The sequence below is a fragment of the Zea mays genome, chromosome 6 (assembly GCF_902167145.1).
Source record: "Zea mays cultivar B73 chromosome 6, Zm-B73-REFERENCE-NAM-5.0, whole genome shotgun sequence".
Taxonomy (NCBI): Eukaryota; Viridiplantae; Streptophyta; class Magnoliopsida; order Poales; family Poaceae; genus Zea; species Zea mays.
In genome coordinates this window covers 168,456,256-168,479,779 of record NC_050101.1, presented here as the reverse complement: position 1 = coordinate 168,479,779, position 23,524 = coordinate 168,456,256, and the positions used below count along the sequence as shown (strand labels likewise).

The 23,524-nt window shown below is 46.2% G+C and overlaps 2 protein-coding genes across 2 annotated transcripts; one reads left to right on the top strand and one right to left on the bottom strand.

Moving 5' to 3' along the window:
* The first annotated feature begins 253 nt into the window (after positions 1-253).
* LOC542221 (sulfite reductase1) lies at positions 254-5,041 on the top strand. The gene is made up of 8 exons (NM_001111832.2): positions 254-518; positions 1,152-1,934; positions 2,036-2,332; positions 2,703-2,900; positions 3,183-3,317; positions 3,413-3,529; positions 3,651-3,809; positions 4,609-5,041. Exons 1-8 carry the CDS (start codon positions 360-362, stop codon positions 4,666-4,668), a joined length of 1,908 nt encoding a protein of 635 aa, NP_001105302.2. The 5' UTR covers positions 254-359; the 3' UTR covers positions 4,669-5,041.
* A 2,755-nt stretch (positions 5,042-7,796) lies between these two features.
* LOC109940230 (serine/arginine repetitive matrix protein 1) lies at positions 7,797-9,290 on the bottom strand. The gene has a single exon (XM_020539608.2). The coding sequence runs from the start codon at positions 9,030-9,032 to the stop codon at positions 8,178-8,180; it is 855 nt and encodes a 284-aa protein (XP_020395197.1). The 5' UTR covers positions 9,033-9,290; the 3' UTR covers positions 7,797-8,177.
* Between the last annotated feature and the right edge of the window lie 14,234 nt (positions 9,291-23,524).

Below are 23,524 nucleotides of genomic sequence, written 5' to 3'. Positions count from 1 at the left end.
TCAGGTGTGGACAGCGGCGATGCTTCACCACTGCCGTTCGTGTCTTCTCCACCCCCGCTTCTCACCATCGCACACCGAGTGTGCGTACACCGTGGTACCTCGAATCCCTGACGCATCGGCCCACCGATGCCATCGCCAATACAACGTCGAGCATTTCCCGTGGACCACGTCCACGCGAGTGATCTCCACTGGCATACCCCGGTGGGCCCCACCTCTCCCTCATAAAACATACCGTACCCGTCGTCCGCGAGTCGCGACCCCTCGACCGTGCGAACGAGCAAAGGACAAATATCCTCGCTCGCAGTCGCAGCTACTACGCCGCCGCACCTCCGCCCGCCACCTTCTTCCCGGCTCCAGCGATGTCGGGGGCGATCGGGGGCGCCGAGGTCCACGGCTTCCGGGGCGCAGCGGCGCAGCTCCCGCGGTCCCGGGTGCTCGGGAGGCCGATCCGGGTGGCGCCACCCGCCGCGGCCCGGCCGGGCGGTGCGTCCGCGGGTAGCATACGCGCCGTCTCCGCGGTGAGTCTGCGTCGATTGGTTTCGAGCCTTCGCCTCGGGAGATTCCTCGGGCTGGGGCGTTCCGGGCGCCGCCATTTCTAGGGGATCATGGGTTCCGTTTCTCAAGGGAATTAATTAAGGAATAGGGATGCTTTGCTGAAAATGATACTCCTGAAAACTGATCTGAAACTGCGGTTCTGGGTGATTCTTTTTGTGAGTTTTACTTGTGCCTGATTTACGATTTATTTGATGCTCGTGCCTAGTGGTGAATATGTCCAGTCCATTAAAAAATTCCAGTGGTGGTGGTGGTTTAGATCGACTGTTTCTTGATTTATGATGCGCATTCACTATATTGATAAAGCAGGAAATTTTGATAGATTAGATATCCTCTCCAGTATTGCCATTTTATACTAGAATGGGTTCGAACAAAGTGAAGAGAGACTTGACTTTTGTCTTCTGGGAAATGTTCCGTTTCAAAACATTGAGAAAGTTTCCCCAAAATGGAACTACTTTTGCCTTACATTATCCTGTTGTACCCCAGGAGTGTCGGTTAAAAACCTTGGCTACAGTACGCAATGCCAATTTAGTTTGCTAGAAAAATTTATGCAATCATGGAATTTTCTGAGATTTTGAACCCGTAAATCATGCCTGCAGCCTGCGAAGAAGGACGCTTCTGAAGTTAAGCGAAGCAAGGTTGAGATAATCAAGGAAAAGAGCAACTTCCTCCGGTACCCTTTGAACGAGGAGTTGGTCTCAGAGGCCCCAAATATCAACGAGAGTGCTGTTCAGCTGATCAAGTTTCATGGAAGCTACCAGCAAACTGACCGAGATGTCCGTGGGCAGAAGAATTACTCGTTTATGCTCCGGACAAAGAACCCTTGTGGGAAAGTTCCAAACCAACTTTATTTAGCTATGGATACACTAGCTGATGAGTTTGGCATCGGAACACTCCGCCTGACGACCAGGCAGACATTCCAGTTGCACGGTGTTCTTAAGAAGAACTTGAAGACTGTTCTAAGCACTGTCATAAAGAATATGGGCTCAACATTGGGTGCTTGTGGCGATCTCAACAGGAATGTACTTGCTCCTGCAGCGCCTTTTGTCAAAAAAGATATCCTTTTTGCTCAACAAACAGCAGAGAACATTGCAGCACTCCTTACACCACAGTCCGGGGCTTATTATGACCTGTGGGTGGATGGCGAGAAGATAATGTCAGCTGAAGAGCCTCCTGAGGTGACAAAAGCCCGCAATGACAACTCGCATGGAACGAACTTCCCTGACTCTCCGGAACCAATCTATGGCACCCAGTATCTACCAAGGAAGTTCAAGGTTGCAGTTACCGCGGCTGGTGATAACTCTGTTGATATTCTGACCAATGACATCGGTGTTGTTGTTGTTTCAGATGATGCAGGAGAACCTATTGGCTTTAACATCTATGTAAGACCTATGAAAAACATTCTGAACCTGCTCTGCCTTTGCATAACTTTGTTTGTACATGTTTATTTATTCTATAATGTTTTTACTACCCTATTTTTCAGGTTGGTGGTGGCATGGGAAGGACACACCGAGTGGAAACTACATTCCCTCGGCTGGCTGATCCATTGGGTTATGTTCCAAAAGAAGATATATTATATGCTATAAAGGCCATCGTCGTCACACAGAGGGAAAATGGAAGAAGGGATGACCGCAAGTATAGTAGGATGAAGTATTTGATTGACCGTTGGGGAATAGATAGGTTTCGGGCTGAAGTTGAAAAATATTACGGGAAGAAGTTTGAAAGTTTCCGACCATTGCCAGAGTGGCAGTTTAACAGCTACCTTGGCTGGCAAGAACAGGTATTGCTCACCATCACCATGATTCTTTTGTTATCTTGGGCAACTAATGATAATCTGTGTTCTTAGTCCTTACCCCCTCACCTGCCCCTCTAAAAAGAAAAGGAAAAAAAGTAATGTTACCTTGTAGTAAGAATAGTCCAAGTGATTTGTGGTTTTATTGTTTGTTTAAAAATGATCAGTGGCAAAGATTATGTTCTCCACTTAATCCTTCTCGTTTGACATGACATATTTATATGTTGCCTTTACTTTGTGCTCTATGAGAAGAGCATTTTATGAGTTTGCTAATTCACTTACATGCTTGCTAAGGCAACATTTTCTTCTTATTAGCTATGTCTTGATCTTTATGTTGCCTCTATTTTCTCTATTGTAGGGTGATGGGAAATTATTCTATGGAGTGCATGTTGATAATGGTCGTGTTGGTGGGCAAGCAAAGAAAACTCTACGAGAGATAATTGAGAAGTATAATTTGGATGTTAGTATTACCCCAAACCAAAATCTTATTTTATGTGGGATTGATCAAGCGTGGAGAGAACCCATAACTACAGCTCTTGCACAAGCTGGCCTGCTGGTAAGATTTCCTACCTCTATTTTTCCGCTTGGTTTGAAGTGATTAATTACATTTTTTTGGGTTTACATAAAATTCTTCCAATTCTCCTTGCATTCTTTGCTGCTCCAGTTGATATCATTGTTCTTATAACCACTTCCTACATAACAAGACCTTTCTCACACTGAAAATTCAGAGAAGAAAAAAAATATAACCAAACAGGATTACTTTCTGTGTAAATTGGATTTTGCAACACCCTGGTATGCTGGTGAAATATAACTGAAGTTGGGGTGTTCATGTATATAGGAACCGAAGGATGTCGACCCCCTGAATTTAACTGCCATGGCATGCCCTGCCTTGCCACTGTGCCCTTTGGCACAAACAGAAGCTGAACGGGGGATCTTACCCATTCTTAAACGAATTAGAGCAGTCTTCAATAAGGTATTTGTCTGACATATTGTGAGAAATTTGTTTTGTAGATGCAGATGCATATATTTGGAGCCCTGTCATTTCATGTTACTGTATCTGCTTAATAGGTTGGTATCAAGGATTCGGAGTCTGTGGTTGTGAGGATAACTGGATGCCCTAATGGATGCGCTAGACCATATATGGCAGAGCTTGGTTTTGTTGGTGATGGCCCAAAAAGTTACCAGGTAACAAGAATAGTGGCATATTTTGACACATCATTTTGATTACATTCACTTGGCAATCTTACCTATTTAGTTTTTTTTGTTTATTTTGTATTTATTGCACTCTACTCTACTGTGGCCATAGATCTGGCTGGGTGGAACACCAAACCAGAGTACGCTAGCAGAATCATTTATGGACAAAGTGAAGCTTGATGACATCGAGAAGGTTTTGGAACCTCTCTTTACCTATTGGAATGGCACACGCCAGGAAGGCGAATCTTTTGGAAGCTTCACAAACCGAACAGTAAGTGGATTCTTCTTTTTTTTTCTGCATATGGTGTTCCTGTCAATAATTTAGTCCATTTGGAGGTGGTGAATCGTTTAGGATTTCACTCTCAGGACTGCCTGTCTCAAGATTCATAATATCTCTTATGCGATGCCCACACTTCTCTTAGCACCACTACTTGTCAAAAGTGTGGAGAACTAACTAGATTGTTCAATCATCACTATTATGTAGCTGTGTTGCACCTGCACTTCCAATCACCACTTACTACTAAGTTACTAATCAGTAGAAAGGCTGCATGAATGTGGATACTATTTCATAATTTACGTCACTATTGCACCTCCATGTTCTGTTTGTATTGATGGGAATGTTCAAAGCTTCCTATCATGACCGCATGACGCTATAGAATTATGACATGCAACAAACCCTGTGTTTGAACGAAAACAATATAGGGCCAGTACGGAATGCTTTAGTCCATATCTGGTCATCATTTGGAGTTGTGCATCTTGGTCTCTGATTATGCTAATTGATTTTTGCTGGGGTGCAAGGGGAGTCTCGGATGGAATTTTCACAGAAGGCAGGCAGGGGTTTTGATCCTTGAAAATAGTATGTTTTCGTTTAATGGGGCATGTTTGTTTGATTATGGCGGTGTATACGGGGATAGTAGCCTTGGCAGCACTAGTGAAGCGGACTGCTGACATGTAGCTTCTTCTATTTTGCCAGCGATCTTTTGGCGCTTGCTGTCTTTGTCTAGTCCTTTTTTTTTCTGTTTCTGGAACTGTCTTTTAGTTTGTCACCTTACCCATCTCTCGTATTCCAGGGATTCGACAAATTGAAAGAGGTAGTGAATAAGTGGGCAGAGTCACCATCAGCCGCATGAAGATTTCGCTTTCGTTGGATAAAATCCCAGGCTCGCAGCACAATTTTGGCCACGGGATTAATTATATGACGAAGGAAATCCAGATAAGCCGAGAAATGGAAAAAGGAAGACTCGGGTTGTGAGTTGCTATGTTTGTTGGGTTGAGTGATCGAATTTTTTTGTGTGTGCTCTCAAGGAGACCTCTGTGAACTTGAATAAACTCCACACGGAGTTGTGCCAAATTAGACCGAGGCGTCCGTGAACTTGAATCAGTTCCTCGGGATGTTGTGCCTGAGAATAAATCCCACCGAGGCGTCTGTGAACTTAATTCAATTCGTCAGGAAGCTGTGCCTTAGAATAAATTCGACGGGTGTCCAATTTTCTTGTCATTCTAGCGAGATGCCTCATGCCCTCATGATTGGAACGAAGTGAGGCCCTTGTGTGGTCGGTTGAGAAACTGGGACATGGGTTGTGAGCGCTATTTTCAAGTCGTCTGATTAAAACAGTCGTCCAATTAGTCAGTGGTTAATCGTCCAAGTCGATTTGAACTAATTACAATTAATTGTCTAATTCGGTCAGCCATAACGATCAGCAAGTCCTTAGACTTGAAAATAATGGTTGTGGGACGTGCTTTTAAAACCTTAGTACGAAAGGGTAATACTCCATATGTATGATTGGAACGAAAGTTCTTGGAACAAGGAACATAATTCATTGTGCAATGCATCTTGCATTAGCTTGTTTTATTATAAATGGTTATATTTGATCTAGCGCTTATTTGGTATTTACACAAACAAAACATGCCATATAATCTAATCGTATGGAAGTTTACTTGTATTATAAAAAATATATAGGTTCTCGGTAGTTTTGGTGATTAATGAGATTATTGTGACTAATATCCATGTTTGTAGAAGCAATTTTAGTTAGATCACAATGATAATAAAAATTGCTTAGGCAATTAATGGTTTTCATGCCCCTAAGCCACTTCAGCAATGACCTCTAAAGGGTCATTTACCCTATATTTAGAGGAGATGGTTCTTCTCGACCCTATATTTAGAGGAGATGGTTCTTCTCTATGCCCTCCAATAGTGTCCTATGAACGATACTATAAGTAAAGCTAACTATTTAGACTATTCAAGCAATAGTTTAATGAGAAGTTCCATATATACATCAATTAGAGTGTCACATCAGTTTTTGAATGATATGACACCATATTTATTTTAAGACATTGGAAGTAGTTTCTTCTCTATAAAATCATGTCAAATCATTTGTAAGACATTGGAAAACGTATAAAACCACCATGGTGAGCATTTTGTTACATCTACATTTATTTTATACAATTTTTTATTGGTCATTTAGATACAGTATTTAATTGACATGGTAGCCTATAGAAACTTCGTTTTAAGAGCGTGTGTTTCATTATTTATTTTATCTCACTTTAGATGATACGGCAGTATTGGAAGTAACGTGATAAAACTGTTGTTGACAGCAGTGGCGAAGCTAAAGCAAAATTGAGGGTGGTGCATGACTTGTGAATGCATAGGAATTTATTTTAGCGGGTGCATATATGGTGAAATTTTAACTAATTATATAGATTTTATGTTTTTGGGGTGTGCGCCCGTTGCGGGTTTTTTTTTGGCCGTTGGAAGCGTGCACAGAGGTGCAGTACTGGGGAAGTGCAGCAGCACGCGCACTCACCGGCGGCATGGCATTGGCATCCACCGATGTCGCGGAACCCCAGGATCGAAAAGGGTCGCCACCGGAAAGCTGCGGCGCAAGCGCAACGAGGAAATTGCCGGGCCTGATGGGCTCGGCGTCACTGGCGCATGTCGGCACGCGAGTGCCCTTTTCCCCCACACCGTCTGGATCGCGGAACTGCCACTGCTGGGGGCTGGGCGTCTGCCTGGCTCGCCGCACCTGCACGGCCGCACCGCACCCGGCCACCCAGCCTGCAACACCTGCAAAGGCGCAACGCAAAGGCTGGGGGCGTGGGGCGAGTGGCGGGCAAAAGCGCAGCGGCCTCGCTTCGCTGCCTGCACGCCGGCCGCATCGGGGCCGGCGATGCGTCGTCTCCTTGGCCCACTGCTTCGGTCCTGGTGATCGTCGGCTCCGGCCGGTGCGATCTGCTCCGCCTGCCGCGCGCGCGGTGGAAGCTGCCGACCGGATGAAAACGTCTCGGTAGCTGACTAGCCCGGTAGGTGCAGTGCAGTGCAGTGGGCAGCAGAACCGTCGCCGAGGCGGGGAGCGCAAGTGCGCAACACGCCACAGCAGCAACGTGCCGGCGCGATTGGAACATTATGGAAGCGAAAGAAGCCTGGGGGGCAGCGGGGAGGCGGGAGCGGCGATAGCCGGGTGCGGGTCGGCGGCACGCGTGCGTTCGTGACTTGCCCGCCTGAACGAGCGTGACCCCGAGTCTCTCGTGATCCTGATCCCTGAACGGCGCGTCGGTGCCATCTGCCATACTAATCTCAGAAACGCGCCTGAACGACACCCGAGATGTAGGCCCTGTTTGGCACAGCTTATTTTCAGCTTCTTCACAAATTTAAGCAGAAGTTCTGCCAAACAGCTAGCTTCTGCAGCAGCTTATCAGTTCAGCTGCTTCTCAGAATACACTAAAAGCAGCCAACAAGCAGAAGCTGCTTTTCACCAGCTTATCAGATAAGCTGCTTTTTCAACAAGCAGCAGCTGTGCCAAACAGGGCCGTAATGGTAGACAAGTGTTCTCAGACAGCCACTATTGGGCACAGCAAGCAGTGCGTGTTGCTGCTGCTGCACTCCCTCTCTCCCACGTACTGTTCATGCAGTGATGAAAACTAGCAGCGGCAGCGCTGACGCTGTGGCCAGTTCTATTTCTTGAACTCTGGACCATCCTAGTACTGTGCTAGTATTATTATTACTAGCATATACACATTTCTTTTGCGAATAGTATATACGAGAAGAATTGAAGAGAGGCCTGGGTTCATGGACTACACTGCGAAAATTGTACGGCTACCGCAAAATCCATCTCTGCTGCGCCGCAAATTGAGCTAACGGTGTGCTAATAACGGTAAAAGTAAAAGAACACGTGTGTGAGACGGAGAAGCTTTTCAGTTCCGCCAGAGCAAATTGAATCGGGCGGGCAGTGTAACAGAGAACGGCAAAACAATACTACTATAACAGATGGAATGCCTTTCCAGCTCTGAATGACTCGCCATTGCAAAAAGGAACAGAAGATTACAAGTAGACATGCACAATCGGAGAGGTACTCTACAGAGTGCAGACAATACATCAGCACAGCGCGTCAGAGCCCAGCCCTGCGATCTGAATTCTGACGGGCTGAAGGCTCTACGGGAATAGCCAGTAATTTTTCTCCCGCGGGGGTTAAAAAGCCAGCCCAGGGGGGAAACGTTTTACACGACGAGATTATTACTCACCAAATTACGCTGCTACTGGCCTACTGCCTGCTGCTGCTACCAACACCACCACCTTTACTCCTGCTAAAACTATGTGGAGTAATTTGCTGACAGCGGAGAACGGGTCAGGAGAAGGTTAGTGCTACAGGAAGATGAAGCACTCCATGGCCACCAAAGGGTTGTCCAGCGACTCCTTCCCCTCACCGTCGCCGGCAACCGCGGTGGTCGTGGACCCGGCATTCTCCTCTGGTTGCACCGGCGGCGGAGATGCACTATCCTCAGGCTCGCGTGGCTGCGCCGGCTCGGGAGGCGCCTGCTGCCCACGCCGCGGCGACGCGCGGCCACAGGGCCTGGTGGGGACAGGCGGCTTACGCTGTGTCGCAGTCGCAGAGGCGGCGCCCGCGCGGCGCTGCTCCTGCGTCCGCTTCGCCGCGGGCGACGGAGACCTCCGCGCCGCCCGTTCCCCGGCATCGCGCCGCCGCTGCTGCAGCGGCGGCGGCGGCGAGGGGGACGCGCGGCCGCCGCGTGGTGGGCGCCCGCCGCCGGCGCCTCGGTCCCGCCTGGCGCCGCGCGCGGCCTCGGCTGCCGCCCGCCTCCTGGACGCCTTCGCCGGGGACCGTTCGGGGCCCGCCGCGGTGGTCGCGGCCGAGGACTCGGACGCCACCTCCGACTTCTCGTCGCCCGACGGCCCGGAACGCGCCGGACCCACCGCCCGACGCGCCCTGCCGCCGCCGCCACCACCACCACAATCCTTCGCCCTAGCAGTGCCAAGCTTCGCATTGGCCCCCATCTCCCCTGCTTCTTTCCCCGCCGACGCAGCCACGCGCCTCGGACTGGGCCTCGGCTTGGCCTTCGGGGTCTCCGAGAGGACCTCCTTCACCGTCTCCTCCTCCGGCGGGGGCGGCGGCGGGTCGCGCGCCTCCGACCGACGCCGGGAAACTTCCCCAGCCGCCGTGCCCGGCGGCTCGTCGCACTTCTTGCTGATGCAGCAACCCATTGCCTCCCGACTGCTTCTTGCTTCTTGCTTCTTGCTGAGGCTATACGGACATTTCCCGCGATCTGGTGGTGCTGGGAGAAAAAAAGTGGAGACTGGACAAAGCCGAGGGGAGGGGAGTGTGGCAGTGGGGTGTTGGGTTTCCCTCCGTTGCGCTTCGAGTTGCGTGAGGAGCAGAGCAGCTGTGGTGGGAGACCGGGAGTCAAAAGCGCTGAACCAGTCACTACTACCGGCCAACGTCTGTTATCTCTCTGACGAAGGGTGCTTAACTAATCAGCTCGATTTGTCAGGGCAGTTCCAACGATTAAAATTGTACTCCATTAAAAACACATTTAAAAGATTTAGAACCACTAAGGCCTGGTTCGGTGACTTAAAGGGATCTATAGGAAGAAATTACTTTACTATTTAAACTTGAATAACAAGAGGATTTATTTTTCATGGATCTACTTCAATTTACTAATAACCAAATCAGTCCTAATAGTTTTATGCATGTAGGAGCAACTTTAATGTCTTCTCTATATATTTCTTTCTTCGTTGATAGGAGTAATATTTTAAAAAGAGAACTCTAACAAATTAGTTAATTAGATCTAAACATTGCAATTTCCTATTTCAATTTTATCACGATGTAAAAATCGAGATTGCCATATAATTGAAACCAACAATGAACAATTTCTCTGACAATTTTCAAAAATAACTCTTAAAATGTCATTAAGCGGTATTTTTTAACCACCATCATCTGGGAACAAAAGGCCCAACACTTAGGTGATATCCAAATAAAGTTTAGTCTCTATCACATCGAATATTTAAATAATAATTACGGGTATTTAATATAGTCTAATTATAAAATAACTACACATATGAATACTAAAAGCCGAGATGAATTTATTAAACCTAATTAAGGCTATATATAATACTCGTAATCGATTTTCAAAAATTTGATGTGACATGAACTAAACTTTAGTTTGAGAAACCAAACACCCCTTATCATACGTCAAACAGTATTGTTGGCATAGTATTTACTCATCCTGAACCCCAACCCGACCCCTCCTTGCTCAATGGCTCCTTCAACTCCTTTCCTTCGCTTAGCGGTGGTCAGCAGGAGGCACGACAACGGATCCAGCGAGCACCGACTTGTACGTGAGAGCAGTGCATGGCGAGTGAGTGACGGCACTAGAGCGTGGATCACAGATGTGGCGAGCGACGACAGTGACCTGAGCACAACACATAGTGGGATAATGTCTACAGAGGCGCTGCAAGCAAGCCAGCGGCATACGGATGACGACAACACATTATACCATCTCCAAAAGGCGCAATGTATCGCTCCCCCACCCTCCGTCGTGCAGGAAGAACTCTACCAATAGTTTGTGACCAACTAGTACAATGCTCGCGTATTGAACCAGCACACCAATCATATTTGATGATATAATGTAATTGTTCTATGATACGCGAGGACCCAGTGACAAAACGTGTGATGGCCCATCCCCACAAAAATAAATTTAAAATTAAAGTTGGCATTTGTCCCACATGTTAGAGAGTTGCTATCTCTAATAGACAAGTGCACACAAACAATAGTTGGTACAGCATGACATGCTCCCCCACAAGACGCGATTAGAGCCGCTAGGCATCGACCCTCCCAAACCAAGCCCCAAAAAAGAAAAAGGGAAGGTTTATGGGGGTCTATGCCATCACGAAAAGCGTTAGTGAACATGCCCCGAGGCTAGAAGTAGCCCCACCCAGTGCCCTAGGGCACTAGGAAGTACTGCCTGTGCATAGGTCAGGTACCCATGACCTAACCGGATGTAAGATAGTTAAGGACCTGACAGTGCACTTCCAACAACACCCTAATCAGGAGCACTCCGACTAGGGATGCCCACCCAACGATGTCTCAAATGACATTTTGCAACAACAGTTCTATGACCCTAGAAGAAGAAAGACCACAACCCCCGATCTCACATGGAGCTCGTTCCTTAACGAGGCCAATAAGGGCTAGAATTCCATAACCCAGAGCGAACGATGGTCGTCGTCTATGAGGCCACTGAGGATTTAGGCTTTCAACATGCCCTCAAGCTTCTGCATCAAGAGATGCACCCTATAGTCCCATGGTACCACTCCAACGGATCCCTTAAGTGTAAAGCTTATAGGGTTTAACACAAGTAATTGAGAGCACCTAGAGGGGGGTGAATAGGTGATCCTGTAAAATTCAACAACTAATAGCCACAAAGCTTGGTTAAGTGTTAGAATGATAAAACCAAGTGGCTATAGATCGAGCTCTTGCGAGTCACAATAATCACATAGAAAAGCAATCACAAGAGACACGCAAGTTATCCCGTGGTTCGGCCAAGTATAACACTTGCCTACTTCCACGTTGTGGCATCCCAATGGACGAGGGTTGCACTCAACCCGTGATCCAATGATCAACTTGAATACCACGGTGTTCTTCTTTCTTATACTTTCTCCCGTTTGCGAGGAATCTCCACAACTTGGAGCCTCTCGCCCTTACAATTGATGATCACAAAGAAGCATGGAAGTAAGGGAGGGGAGAGCAACGCACACAAGACTCAAAACGAGAGCACAATCACGCACACAAGTCACAACTTGAGCTCTAAGTTCAACACACGGAGTTCTCAACTCAAGAGGAGCTCAAATTTCTAGCACAGAGAATCAAATGCGTGGGAGTGGAGTCTGAATGCTTAGGAATGATCAAAGAATGCTTGGGTTTCTCCTCCATGCACCTAGGGATCCCTTTTATAGTCCTAAGACAGCTAGGAGCCGTTGGAGGCAATCTTGGAAGGCTAATCTTGCCTTCTGTCGGGTGGCGCACCAAACAGTCCGGTGCACCACCGGACAAGCACTGTAGCATGCCCGGTGCGGATCTCCTTCCTAATTTGGCGCAGCCGACCGTTACAACTCTAGCGTCGGTTGGCGCACCTGACACTGTCCGGTGCCCCTTCCGACCGTTGGTGCGGGCCACGTGTCGCCCTCAGATCACGCTGCCGACAGTTGTGAAGTTGATCGTTGGCTCACCGGACAGTCTGGTGCCTCACCGGACAGTCCGGTGAATTTTAGCCATACGCCGTTGAACTTTTCCCGAGAGCGATGACTTTGCCACGGCCGACCCATCGAACAGTCCGGTGAATTATAGCCATACGCCGCCGTCGAGTCCCGAGAGTGGCCTGTTCACCTTGGACCCATCTGGCACACCGGACACTGTCCGGTGCACCACTGGACACTGTCCGGTGTGCCAGACTGTGCTGAGTCTTGGCTGCACACAGGCACTCTCTTCCAATCTTTTTCTTTTCCTGTTTCTAGCACTTAGGTAACTTTATTAGTACCCAAAACGAATGTACTAAGTCTAGAAACATACCTTCTTTGTTGATTTGCACTTCATTCATCATTTGGTATATAATAACCCACTTAATATGTGTTGGACACTTAATCACCAAAATATACTAGAAATGGCCCAAGGGCACATTTCCCTTTCAATAATCAAGTGTGATAATCCAAAGGCTAAGATGACTATGGATAATGTACATCACAAGTTAAATGAGAGATGGATACTGATTATGTGAGAATCAATATACATGAATTGGAGTCAAGTAGATTTAACCAAGGATGGAGCCACAAGATCTTTGAGGTACTAGAGCAAGGGAGAAGGTCAAGGTGAAAGAGGAACTTAAAACCAACATGAAGAAGAGGCTCTACAAAAGTCAAGGTTGATCAGCTGAGGAAGGTCATGTGCATTGAGGATTGCTACATAAGGACATGACTTGGAACCATTGAGGTAATTCTTATGGATTATGGTTCAAGTCATAAGGCTTAAGATCCTAGCTCAAGCGGTAGGACAAGATCACTAGAAAGAGGAGAAGTATCAAAGTCAGAACCTGGAAGTGACCCAAAAGAGCTAAGTTCACTCGAACCTTTAGTCTGGGTCATTCTTGTGTCTGGTATATTCTATGTGACCATTGCAAGGTATTGGAGCTCATGGACAACTTTAGAGATCAAGTTGTAGCAACATGATGCTTTGGAGTCAATCCCGACCTCAAACATGCCAAAAGGTGCAAAACGGTGAAAATATTAAGTATGCAAGGTTTGAGTACTTAACTATGTTGCATACACCTTTTACTCTGCATATGGAACTTTGGCTTGCTCTCTAACTCGATTTGTAGAAAAGTGTCATCCGGGGATTTTTTTAGGAGAAACATAAAATCTAGTGAGATTGAGAAACAAGTAACTTTCTAGGACTTAGTCAACTGGATTATACTCTAATAATGTGTGTCTAAGTCATAGGAAAGTACCTCCAAAGAGATGAAGTCAAAAAGAGAAAGATTGGAGAAGAAAGCCTCACGTACTGCAGCCTGTCTGGGCGCATCGGACCATGAACCGGCTTAGCAGAGGGCCCGGTTGAAAGCTTCGGCACCCTAGTGCACCGGACTGGATCCATGTGCACCAAACCACCTTTACAGCTAAATAGTGAGGTACTAGGAATTATTTTTATAATTCACGAGACCACGAACAGTGTGGTCCAGTGGTGCACCAGACCGCCCCCAACAACTACTTCAATGGGCGCTGGCGCAGGCAACGGCTAGCTGATGCACCCTGTCTAGTGCCCGTCAGCTAAGGCAAATGTTAATCAGCCCAGACTAGGGGCTCATGGACCCAGTCTGGTGGCGCACCAAACCGCTCCAGTGCCTCGGCGTAGATCCCCTTCTCCATGTGATTAGCAATGGCTACAAGGGCCATGGGGCTATAAAAGGATGCCTCCACGACCCTAAGGAATACAGTTATGCAGTAAGAAAGCAGAAACTCATTGTGAAATATTTTTTATCTCTCTCTCTCTCTTGCGCATTTCTCTCTAGACTTAGTGTTGGCACAGTCATAAGCCAAAAAAGAGGAGAGGTGCTGCTAGAAAGAAGAGCGGTGATCTTGAGAGAGTGTTACTCTGCCGAAGTGCTGTCGAGAAAGTTGTAAACAGTCGTGGCCCTGCTGTAACCTTCAATGATATAGTGGAAGCCTCAATCTACCACCTCTAGGAGACATTTTGTTGCGATGTACTCAATTCAATTTCATTTTGTTGAAACCCATACTTCGAGTAGAATAAGAAGTTCTAAATTTGTAGTGATACTTTTTATTCGTCTATTCACCCCCTCTAGGCGACATCCAGATCTATGTTCCCAGACAAAAGGAACTTTCACAACCTCAACGTCATGTCAATGTATGCCTTCAACAAAATGCAGGTCATACATGCAAAGCTCATATATGCATGCTCGTTTGCAAGAATCTCCCTAGGGATGATCCTCCTGATCTACTCCACGTGATGTGTACCTATATACATGGTACCCTGATACAAAACATAAAGAGACCACTCAAAGGGGAAAAACTTTCACGGAATCAGACTCTAGACAGTATATCCTTGACTAGGTCACCTCGACCAAGATAGGTCTAACAACAACAACCCAAATGAAAACTCTCTTGACCTGGACCCTCTCACCAGGTCGGACCCAACCACGACACACTAGACCAAGCCATCCAAACTAAGTCGGACATAAGCAAACTTACCTAAAGGTCCCTCAAAACGAGTTCCCTGACCAAGGGCCTTAAACAAAACTCGTTCGAGCCTTCTTGGTCAAGTCAGTCTAAAAAAACTCAATCACGCTAGGACATGCCAGTTTATATCGTGCACTTTGAAAGACAAGAGGTGTTGTAAGAAGGATAGGGCATTTATGATCCCTTAACCCATCAACATGTGTCCATGACTAAAAAATGTGATGACTAAGGAAGGACACAATACGAAGGACCATAAGTCTCCATCGACTAGACTAAAAGGTACCACATGTCATGGAGGGCCTCACTCCTAGGAGTAGGAAGTCAGCACGGACGTACGAGACAAAGGCAGGGTGGAAGACTCCTAGGTGAACTACTCATGCGGAAGCGTACTCGGCAACAAGGCACCATATGCTCACAGGACTCAACCACCTCACGGTTAGATCAAAGATGACAAAATGAACGTGCACATGATAACATACTAGAAATGACCACACGTTCATGAGTGGAAATGTTGTACCTTATCAAATCTTTTGTGTAATAGTGGCCACTCGTTCCTCGACTATATAAAGGATGAGAGTCAAGATATAGAGGAAGACTAACTCAGATTGTAGCACTTCTTACACAAGCACGAGAACCAAACACTCTACCTTGTAACACCCAAAGCTAGCAACAAAGTCTTCATCACTATATTGGACGTAGGAGTTCTCTTCGAACTAGTCAAAACTCTCTTCTTCAAGTTTATCTCGAGCAAGGCCATTAGAACGATGACACAATGATCTCTGTCTAACCTACAAATTTACTTATCATGGGGTCGAAACTACGACACCATAAAGCTACTAGTCACATTCATCACACGGTTAAACTTTCCCATGAAATATGTGGTGTTCATCATTATTGAGTTCTACATGTACTGCAATGACATCCTTGGACTCCCCATGCTGCATAGATTGGTGGAAAATTCTCACATCAGTACCTTGTCCTCAAAATATTAGGACTAATGAAGTTATCTTCATCCCCTTTGATCGACTAGTGTGTTTGGCTGCGGTATAGCTAGGGACAACCATGTTCTCTGGCGTTCCATCTCGTCCGTCCAATTCTAATGGACAGGTGGGGACGACACTAGAATCTCAACCCCTTAGCATAAACCAAACAACCTTATTTAGGGTGTGTTTGTTTTACTTCTAGATTATATAAGTTGAATTGGATAGAAGGATATAAGAATAAAATATCACTTTATCATCATAAATAAGCTGAAATAATCTAGCATTGGGTAGCTTATTTTAGCTATTTTTTAACACAACCAGTCAATACCAAGTCTGAATATTCTACTGCAGCTCCAGAGAGGTTAGCCATTGTCATGTACAACAACACAACCTGGTTTGCAGTACTGGGTCAAGCCGCTCCGTGTAGTTTGTGGTGAAGACGATAGGTGTGGTGCGGTCTTGGATCGAAGCAAGGAAGAGCGGGGATCGATTTGTTGCTGGGCAGGCATCCTACTCCTCGTCCAACCGGTAGGTGAGCTCTGCATCCCGCATTATCCATGCCCGCTGTTGGGGGTATGCTTCGTCGCCGAAGATCCTGTAAGAAGAAACACCTTCGGCAGATCCTCTCAAAAGCAATGCTGAAGCTATCATCCATAAAGCTTCGACATAGTGGCATGTCTCAAGACGAAGGACTGCACCGACTTAAAGATGAAATGACTGATTGATCCATGAGAGTCTGTGTCATAATTGTAATCTTTTGTAAAGGGCATGAATGTAATATCTCACAGGTTGTGCCCTGTGCCTATAAATAGACAAACAGTACCCCCGTACTGTTCACGCTGGCTTGTATTCACTCGCACGTCACACTCGGATTCTCACCTTCTGTCAAGCCGAAGGTATAAATGTAATTCAATATTATCCATGTTTATTCATGATTATATAATAAAAAGGCTTAAATGATATCACATGATTATTCATGTTTTCTATGTGTCATATGATTCTGCTTTCCATTGTATATTGAGATGGTGAACGTACGTCCTTCATGACCTTCGTCTGAAGATCATTATATCCTAAGGGAAATAATGCTTCGAAGGACGAAAGGTCTTTAATCATTAACTTTTGTGTTGCCTTGTTCTTATTTCAAAGCATTTGAGAAGAAGTCCCCAACATTGGCGCCCACCTCCGGTGAACTCACTTCCACTTTTTGAGCTGATGACTTCGTTCAACAATCAATCCGAAGCTGCTTCGGCTACGAAGCTGGTGCTCCCGATAACAGGCGGTTCATGCTCAGAGCCGGCCAACAAGAAGCAGAAGAAGGAGGCCCAGAGAAGGGTACAGCATGTTGGGGTGCAGGGACCCTTCATCAAGTCAAAATGGTCCCACATCCCAATTACCTTCTCCCAAGTGGACCTTCAGCTCAAGGATTACCCTCACAATGATGCTATGGTCATATCTTGTGTCATCAAGGGATTTCTGGTCCACAATGTTCTCGTTGATATAGGCAATGCAGCGGATATCATATTTGCTAAGGCCTTCAGATAGATGCAAGAGCCAGAGGATAAGATCTATGATGCTACACACCCTCTTTGTGGTTTCGGAGGAAGGCAGATTGTAGCACTTGGCAAGATCATGATGCCAGTGACCTTTGGATTTGTCCACAATACAAGAACTGAACAGGTTGTGTTTGATATTGTTGACATGGAATACCCCTACAATGCAATCATTGGTCGTGGAACACTCAATGCATTCGAAGCAATTCTTTATCCAGCATATCTATGCATGAAGATGCCTTCGGATCAAGGGCCTATTGCTATTCATGGAAGTCAGGAAGCTGCCAGAAAGGCTGAAGGAAATTGGACAGACTCAAAAGCAATCCACAATATAGATGGAGTCGAAGCTTGTGAACAGTACAAGTATAGAAGAGAGAAGGCTGCTTCGGTTGATCAGCCGAAGCCCATGCTTTTATGTGAAGACATAGCAGAGCAGAAGGTATTGCTGGGGTCCCAATTATCTGAAGAGCAGGAGAAAACCTTGATAAGGTTTTTATTCAACAACAAAGATGTTTTTGCATGGTCAGCCAACGATCTCTGTGGTGTCAACAGGGACATCATTGAACATTCACTCAATGTCGATCCATCCTTCAGACCCAGGAAGCAAAAGCTTTGGAAAATGTCTGACGATAAAGCCGAAGGTGCTCGGAACGAAGTAAAAAGACTTCTCAATGCTGGTGTCATAAGGGAAGTAAAATACCCAAAATGGCTAGCCAACATTGTTATGGTAAAGAAGGCCAATGGTAAATGGAGAATGTGCATTGATTTTACTGATCTGAATAAGGCTTGTCCAAAGGATGAGTTCCCATTACCAAGAATAGATTCTCTAGTAGATGCAGCAGCCTCGTCAGAGCTCATGAGCCTACTAGATTGTTTTTCAGGCTACCACCAAATCTATATGAAGAAGGAAGATGAGCCAAAGACCAGCTTCATAACCCCTAGTGGTACATATTGTTATCTTCGGATGCCTGAGGGGCTCAAGAATGCTGGAGGAAGCTTCAGCAGGATGACAGCCAAGGTTCTTCATTCTCAGATAGGCAGAAATGTACTAACATATGTTGATGATATCATAGTGAAGAGCACGAAACAAGAAAACCACATTACTGATTTGCAGGAAACATTTGCTAATTTTAGGCAAGCTGGCCTAAAATTAAATCTAGAAAAATGTGTCTTCGGAGTGAAGAAGGGCAAGTTCCTTGGCTGTCTAGTTTCAACGAAGGGGATCGAAGCCAACCCAAGTAAGATCGAAGCTATCCTTCGAATGGAGCTGCCAAGCACAAAGAAGGGGGCCCAACGGCTGACAGGAAGACTGGCATCTTTGAATCAATTTATATCTAGATTAGCAGAAAGAAATTTACCATTCTTTGAAGTACTAAAGTCAGCTGAAGTTTTTCAATGGGGCCCAACTCAACAGAAAGCTTTCGAAGAGCTGAAGCAATACCTGATCGATTTAACAACATTAACTCCACCCGTGCTAGGGGCTCCATTGCTATTGTATGTGGCAGCTTCGCACTCTACAGTAAGCGTGGTGCTTGTACAAGAGAAGCTTGAAGGACAAGCTAAAAAGCAAGTCCTAGTATACTTTGTCTCCGAAGTTTTGAGTTTATCAAAGAAAAATTATACAGAATTGGAGAAGGTGTTGTATGGTGTGTTAATGGCGTCCAGGAAGCTTCGGCATTATTTTCAAGCATATCATATAATTGTTCCTTCATCACAACCCCTAAAGGATATCATGAGGAATAGAGAAGCTACTGGAAGGATTAGAAAATGGGCCGCGAAGCTTAATGAGTTCACTATTGACTACGTACACAGATCTTCAATTCAATCCCAAGCGCTAGCAGATTTCATCGCTGACTGGACGCCAGGGGCTCACGAAGAGGGGACAAGCAAAGATGTCGAAGCTTGGACAGTGTTTTGCGATGGTTCTTGGGGAGCCTTCGGTGCAGGAGCAGCTGCGGTCCTAGTGGCACCTTCAAAAGTCAAAACATGTTATGCAGTCAAACTGGATTTCAGTTGCATAAATAATATTGCCGAGTACGAAGCACTTCTATTGGGGCTTCGGAAACTAAGGGCAACGGGAATAAGAAGGGCCATCCTAAAGACTGATTCTCAAGTTATTGCTGGCCACGTGGACAAAAGTAGCAAGGCACGAGATCCAAAGCTTGAAAGATATCTGGATACAGTTCGAAGGCTGGAAGCTTCCTTTGAAGGTTTTTCTGTCAAAAATATTCCAAGAGGTGAAAATGAGCATGCAGATTTGTTAGCCAAATCAGCGGCTCAGGGGCTCCCCCTACCCTCAAAAGTATTTCTTGAAACAATAAAGGCACCTTCGGTTGAGCTCATGGAGAGAGCAGTGCTTACTATTTCTCCAGTACACAGTGAAGACTGGAGAACTGAAATAATATCTTTCCTCCAAGGCAATTGTCTCTCAAGTGACGAAGCTTATAACAAGAGAATGGAGGCAAGAACAAGACCATATGTGATGATAGAAGGGGAATTGTATAAACATGGAGTTTGTTCACCACTCCTCAAGTGTTTATCAAGAACTGAAGGTATGGAATTAATGAAAGAGATACATGCAGGTCTGTGTGGGTCTCACAATGGATCTAGGCCCTTGTTGGGAAAAGTTTTCGATAAGGATTTTACTGGCCGAAGGCAGCTTCGGATGCAGCAAAATTAGTCCAATAATGCGAAGGTTGTCAAAAATGTGCAAGGGACCAGAAGCAACCTTCATCTCTCACTCAGTTAATACAACCCACTTGGCCGTTGCAAAGGTGGGGCCTCGATCTGCTAGGCCTACTTCCACCAACACAAGGAAATCTAAAATATGTTGTGGTGGCGGTAGAGTATTTTTCCAAGTGGATTGAGGCGAAGCCTTTAGCCACAATAACTTCGGTCACCGTTCAGAAATTCTTTTGGCAAAACATTGTTTGTCGCTTCGGAGTGCCGGAGGCTATTACTGTAGACAACGGAACGCAGTTCGATGCTGAAGCTTTCAAGGAATTCTGTGAACAAATTGGGACGAAGAATCATTTTGCATCGGTCAGACATCCGGAGTCAAATGGACTTGTTGAAAGAGCTAATGGCATTATAATGACGGGAATAATGAAGCTAATCTTCAATCAGCCCAGAGGAAAGTGGCCAGATGAATTGATCAAAGTGGTGTGGAGCCATAACATAACAATATCAAGGTCAACAGGTTTTACACCATTCAAACTATTGTTTGGTGACGAAGCAATAACCCCAGAAGAAGCTAAGGCAGGATCAATAAGAACAGTGGCTTTGGCAGAGAACGAAGCTAATTATTCTGTGGCAAAAGATGCTATAGAAGGGATCAGGCTTCAGGCCGTAGAAAATATCAATAAATACCAAGCCGAAACAATAAAATGGTGTGACAGAAAAGTTCGGCTAAAGAACATTAAGCTAGGGCATTTGGTACTTCGGAGAGTGGCCAATCCAGATATAGTATACAGTAGGCAAGCTACAGCTGAAGTGGGAAGGACCTTTTCTGGTAGTATCTTCGTCAAGACCCGGTTCTTATAGATTGAAGGATATGAACGCCAACGACATTCCTAGATCTTGGAATGCGGATGAGCTTCGACGATATTATGTCTAGCTTGATGTAATCTTTTTATTTTTCCTATGGCACCCTTTTCCTTTCCAAGGGGGGGGGGGTTAATGGGGCCATAGCATGTAATTTCTCATTTTTCTTATTCAGCTCTACGAGAGTAAAATCCCCCAAATATGTAAATGTAAAAACTGAGCATGCACCATTGAAAGGGAATTAGGCTTACACCTAGTTCCTAAATAATTTTGGTGGTTGAATTGCCCAACACAAATAATTTGGACTAACTAGTTTGCTCTAGTGTATAAGTTATACAGGTGCCAAAGGTTCACACTTAGCCAATAAAAAGACCAAGTATTGGGTTCAAACAAAGGAGCAAGGGCTAACCGAAGGCACCCTGGTCTGGTGCACCGGACTGTCCGGTGCACCAGGGAAGGTCGACTTCAAACTATTGACCTTCGGGAATTCTCGGAGCCGACACGCTATAATTCACCGGACTGTCCAGTGTACACCGGACAGTGTCCGGTGCTCCAAGGAAGAGCGGCCTCAGGAACTCGCCAACTTCGGGAATTCAATTCGGCTGCTCCGCTATAATTCATCGGACATGTCCAGTGTACACCGGACTGTCCGGTGTAACTGCGGGGCAACGGCTACTTCGCGCCAACGGTCACCTGCAACAGCAATTAATGCGCGCCAGAGCGCGCAGAAGTCAGGCACGCGCGTAGTGGCGCACCGGACACCCTACAGTACATGTCCGGTGCGCCACCGGACATCCAGGCGGGCCCAGAGGACAGAGCTCCAACGGTCAGAACCCAACGGCTTTGGTGACGTGGCTGGCGCACCGGACTGTCCGGTGTGCACCGGACTGTCCGGTGTGCACCGGACTGTCCGGTGCACCATACGACAGCCAGCCTGCACCAAACGGCTAGTTTGGTGGTTGGGGCTATAAATACCCCCAACCACCCCACATTCAAGTCATCCAAGTTTTCCCACTTCAACTACTTACAAGAGCTCTAGCATTCAATTCTAGACACACCAAAGTGATCAAATCCTCTCCAAACTCCACACAACGCCCTAGTGATTAGTGAGAGAGATTTGCTTGTGTTCTTTCGAGCTCTTGCGCTTGGATTGCTTTCTTCTCTCTTTGATTCTTCATTGCGATCATACTCACTTGTAATTGAGGCAAGAGACACCAATCTTGTGGTGGTCCTTGTGGGAACTTTGTGTTCCAAGTGATTGAGAAGGAAAGCTCACTCGGTCCGCGGGATCGTTTGAGAGAGGGTAAGGGTTGAAAGAGACCCGGCCTTTGTGGCCTCCTCAACGGGGAGTAGGTTTGCGAGAACCGAACCTCGGTAAAACAAATCATCGTGTCTCACTTCGCATTTGCTCATGATTTGTTTTGCGCCCTCTCTCTCGGACTCTTGTTTATTTCTAACGCTAACCCATCTCGTAGTCATGTTTATATTTGTAAATTTCAGTTTCGCCCTATTCACCCCCCTCTAGGTGACTTTCAATTGGTATCAGAGGTCGGTGCTTCATTAGAGCCTAACCGCTCGAAGTGATGTCGGGAGATCACACCAAGAGGGAGATGGAGACCGGCGACAAGCCCACTACGAGCCACGGGAGCACTTCATCGGAAGAGTCCCGCACCAAGAGGAAGGAGAAGAAGAAGGACTCCTCCAAACGGAAGGAGAAAAGATCTTCTTCTTCACACCACAAAGAGAAGAAGGAAAAATCTTCTTCCCACAAGTCGCATCGGAAAGGCGACAAGCACAAGAGGATGAGGAAAGTGGTCTACTACGAAACCGACACTTCATCAACATCGACCTCCGACTCCGATGCGCCGTCCGTAACTTCTAAGCGCCAAGAGCGCAAGAAGTTTAGTAAGATCCCCTTACACTATCCTCGTACATCTATACATACTCCATTACTTTCCGTTCCATTAGGCAAACCGCCAACCTTTGATGGCGAAGATTATGCTAGGTGGAGTGATTTAATGAAATTTCATCTAACCTCACTCCACAAAAGTATATGGAATGTTGTTGAGTTTGGAGCACAGGTACCATCCATAGGGGATGAAGACTATATGATACGGACGAAGTGGCCCAAATCGAGCACTTCAACTCCCAAGCCACAACCATACTCCTCGCCTCTCTAAGTAGAGAGGAATATAACAAGGTGCAAGGGTTGAAGAGTGCAAAGGAGATTTGGGACCTTCTCAAGACCGCGCACGAGGGTGATGAACTCACCAAGATCACCATGCGGGAAACGATCGAGGGGGAGCTCGGTCGCTTCCGTCTTCGCCAAGGGGAAGAGCCACAAGATATGTACAACCGGCTCAAAACCTTGGTGAACCAAGTGCGCAACCTCGGGAGCAAGAAATGGGATGACCACGAGGTGGTTAAGGTTATTTTGAGATCACTTATTTTCCTTAACCCTACTCAAGTACAATTAATTCGTGGTAACCCAAGATATACACTAATGACTCCCGAGGAAGTAATCGGGAATTTTGTGAGCTTTGAATGTATGATTAAAGGCTCAAAGAAGATCAACGAGCTTGATGAACCCTCCACGTCCGAAGCACAACCGGTGGCATTTAAGGCGACGGAGGAGAAGAAGGAGGAGTCTACACCGAGTAGACAACCAATTGACGCCTCCAAGCACGACAATGAGGAGATGGCTTTAATCATCAAAAGCTTTCGCCAAATCCTCAAGCAACGGAAGGGGAAGGATTACAAATCCCGTTCCAAGAAGGTTTGCTACAAGTGTGGTAAGCCCGGTCACTTTATTGCTAAATGTCCATTATCAAGTGACAGTGATAGGGATAACGACAAGAAGGGCAAGAGGAGAGAA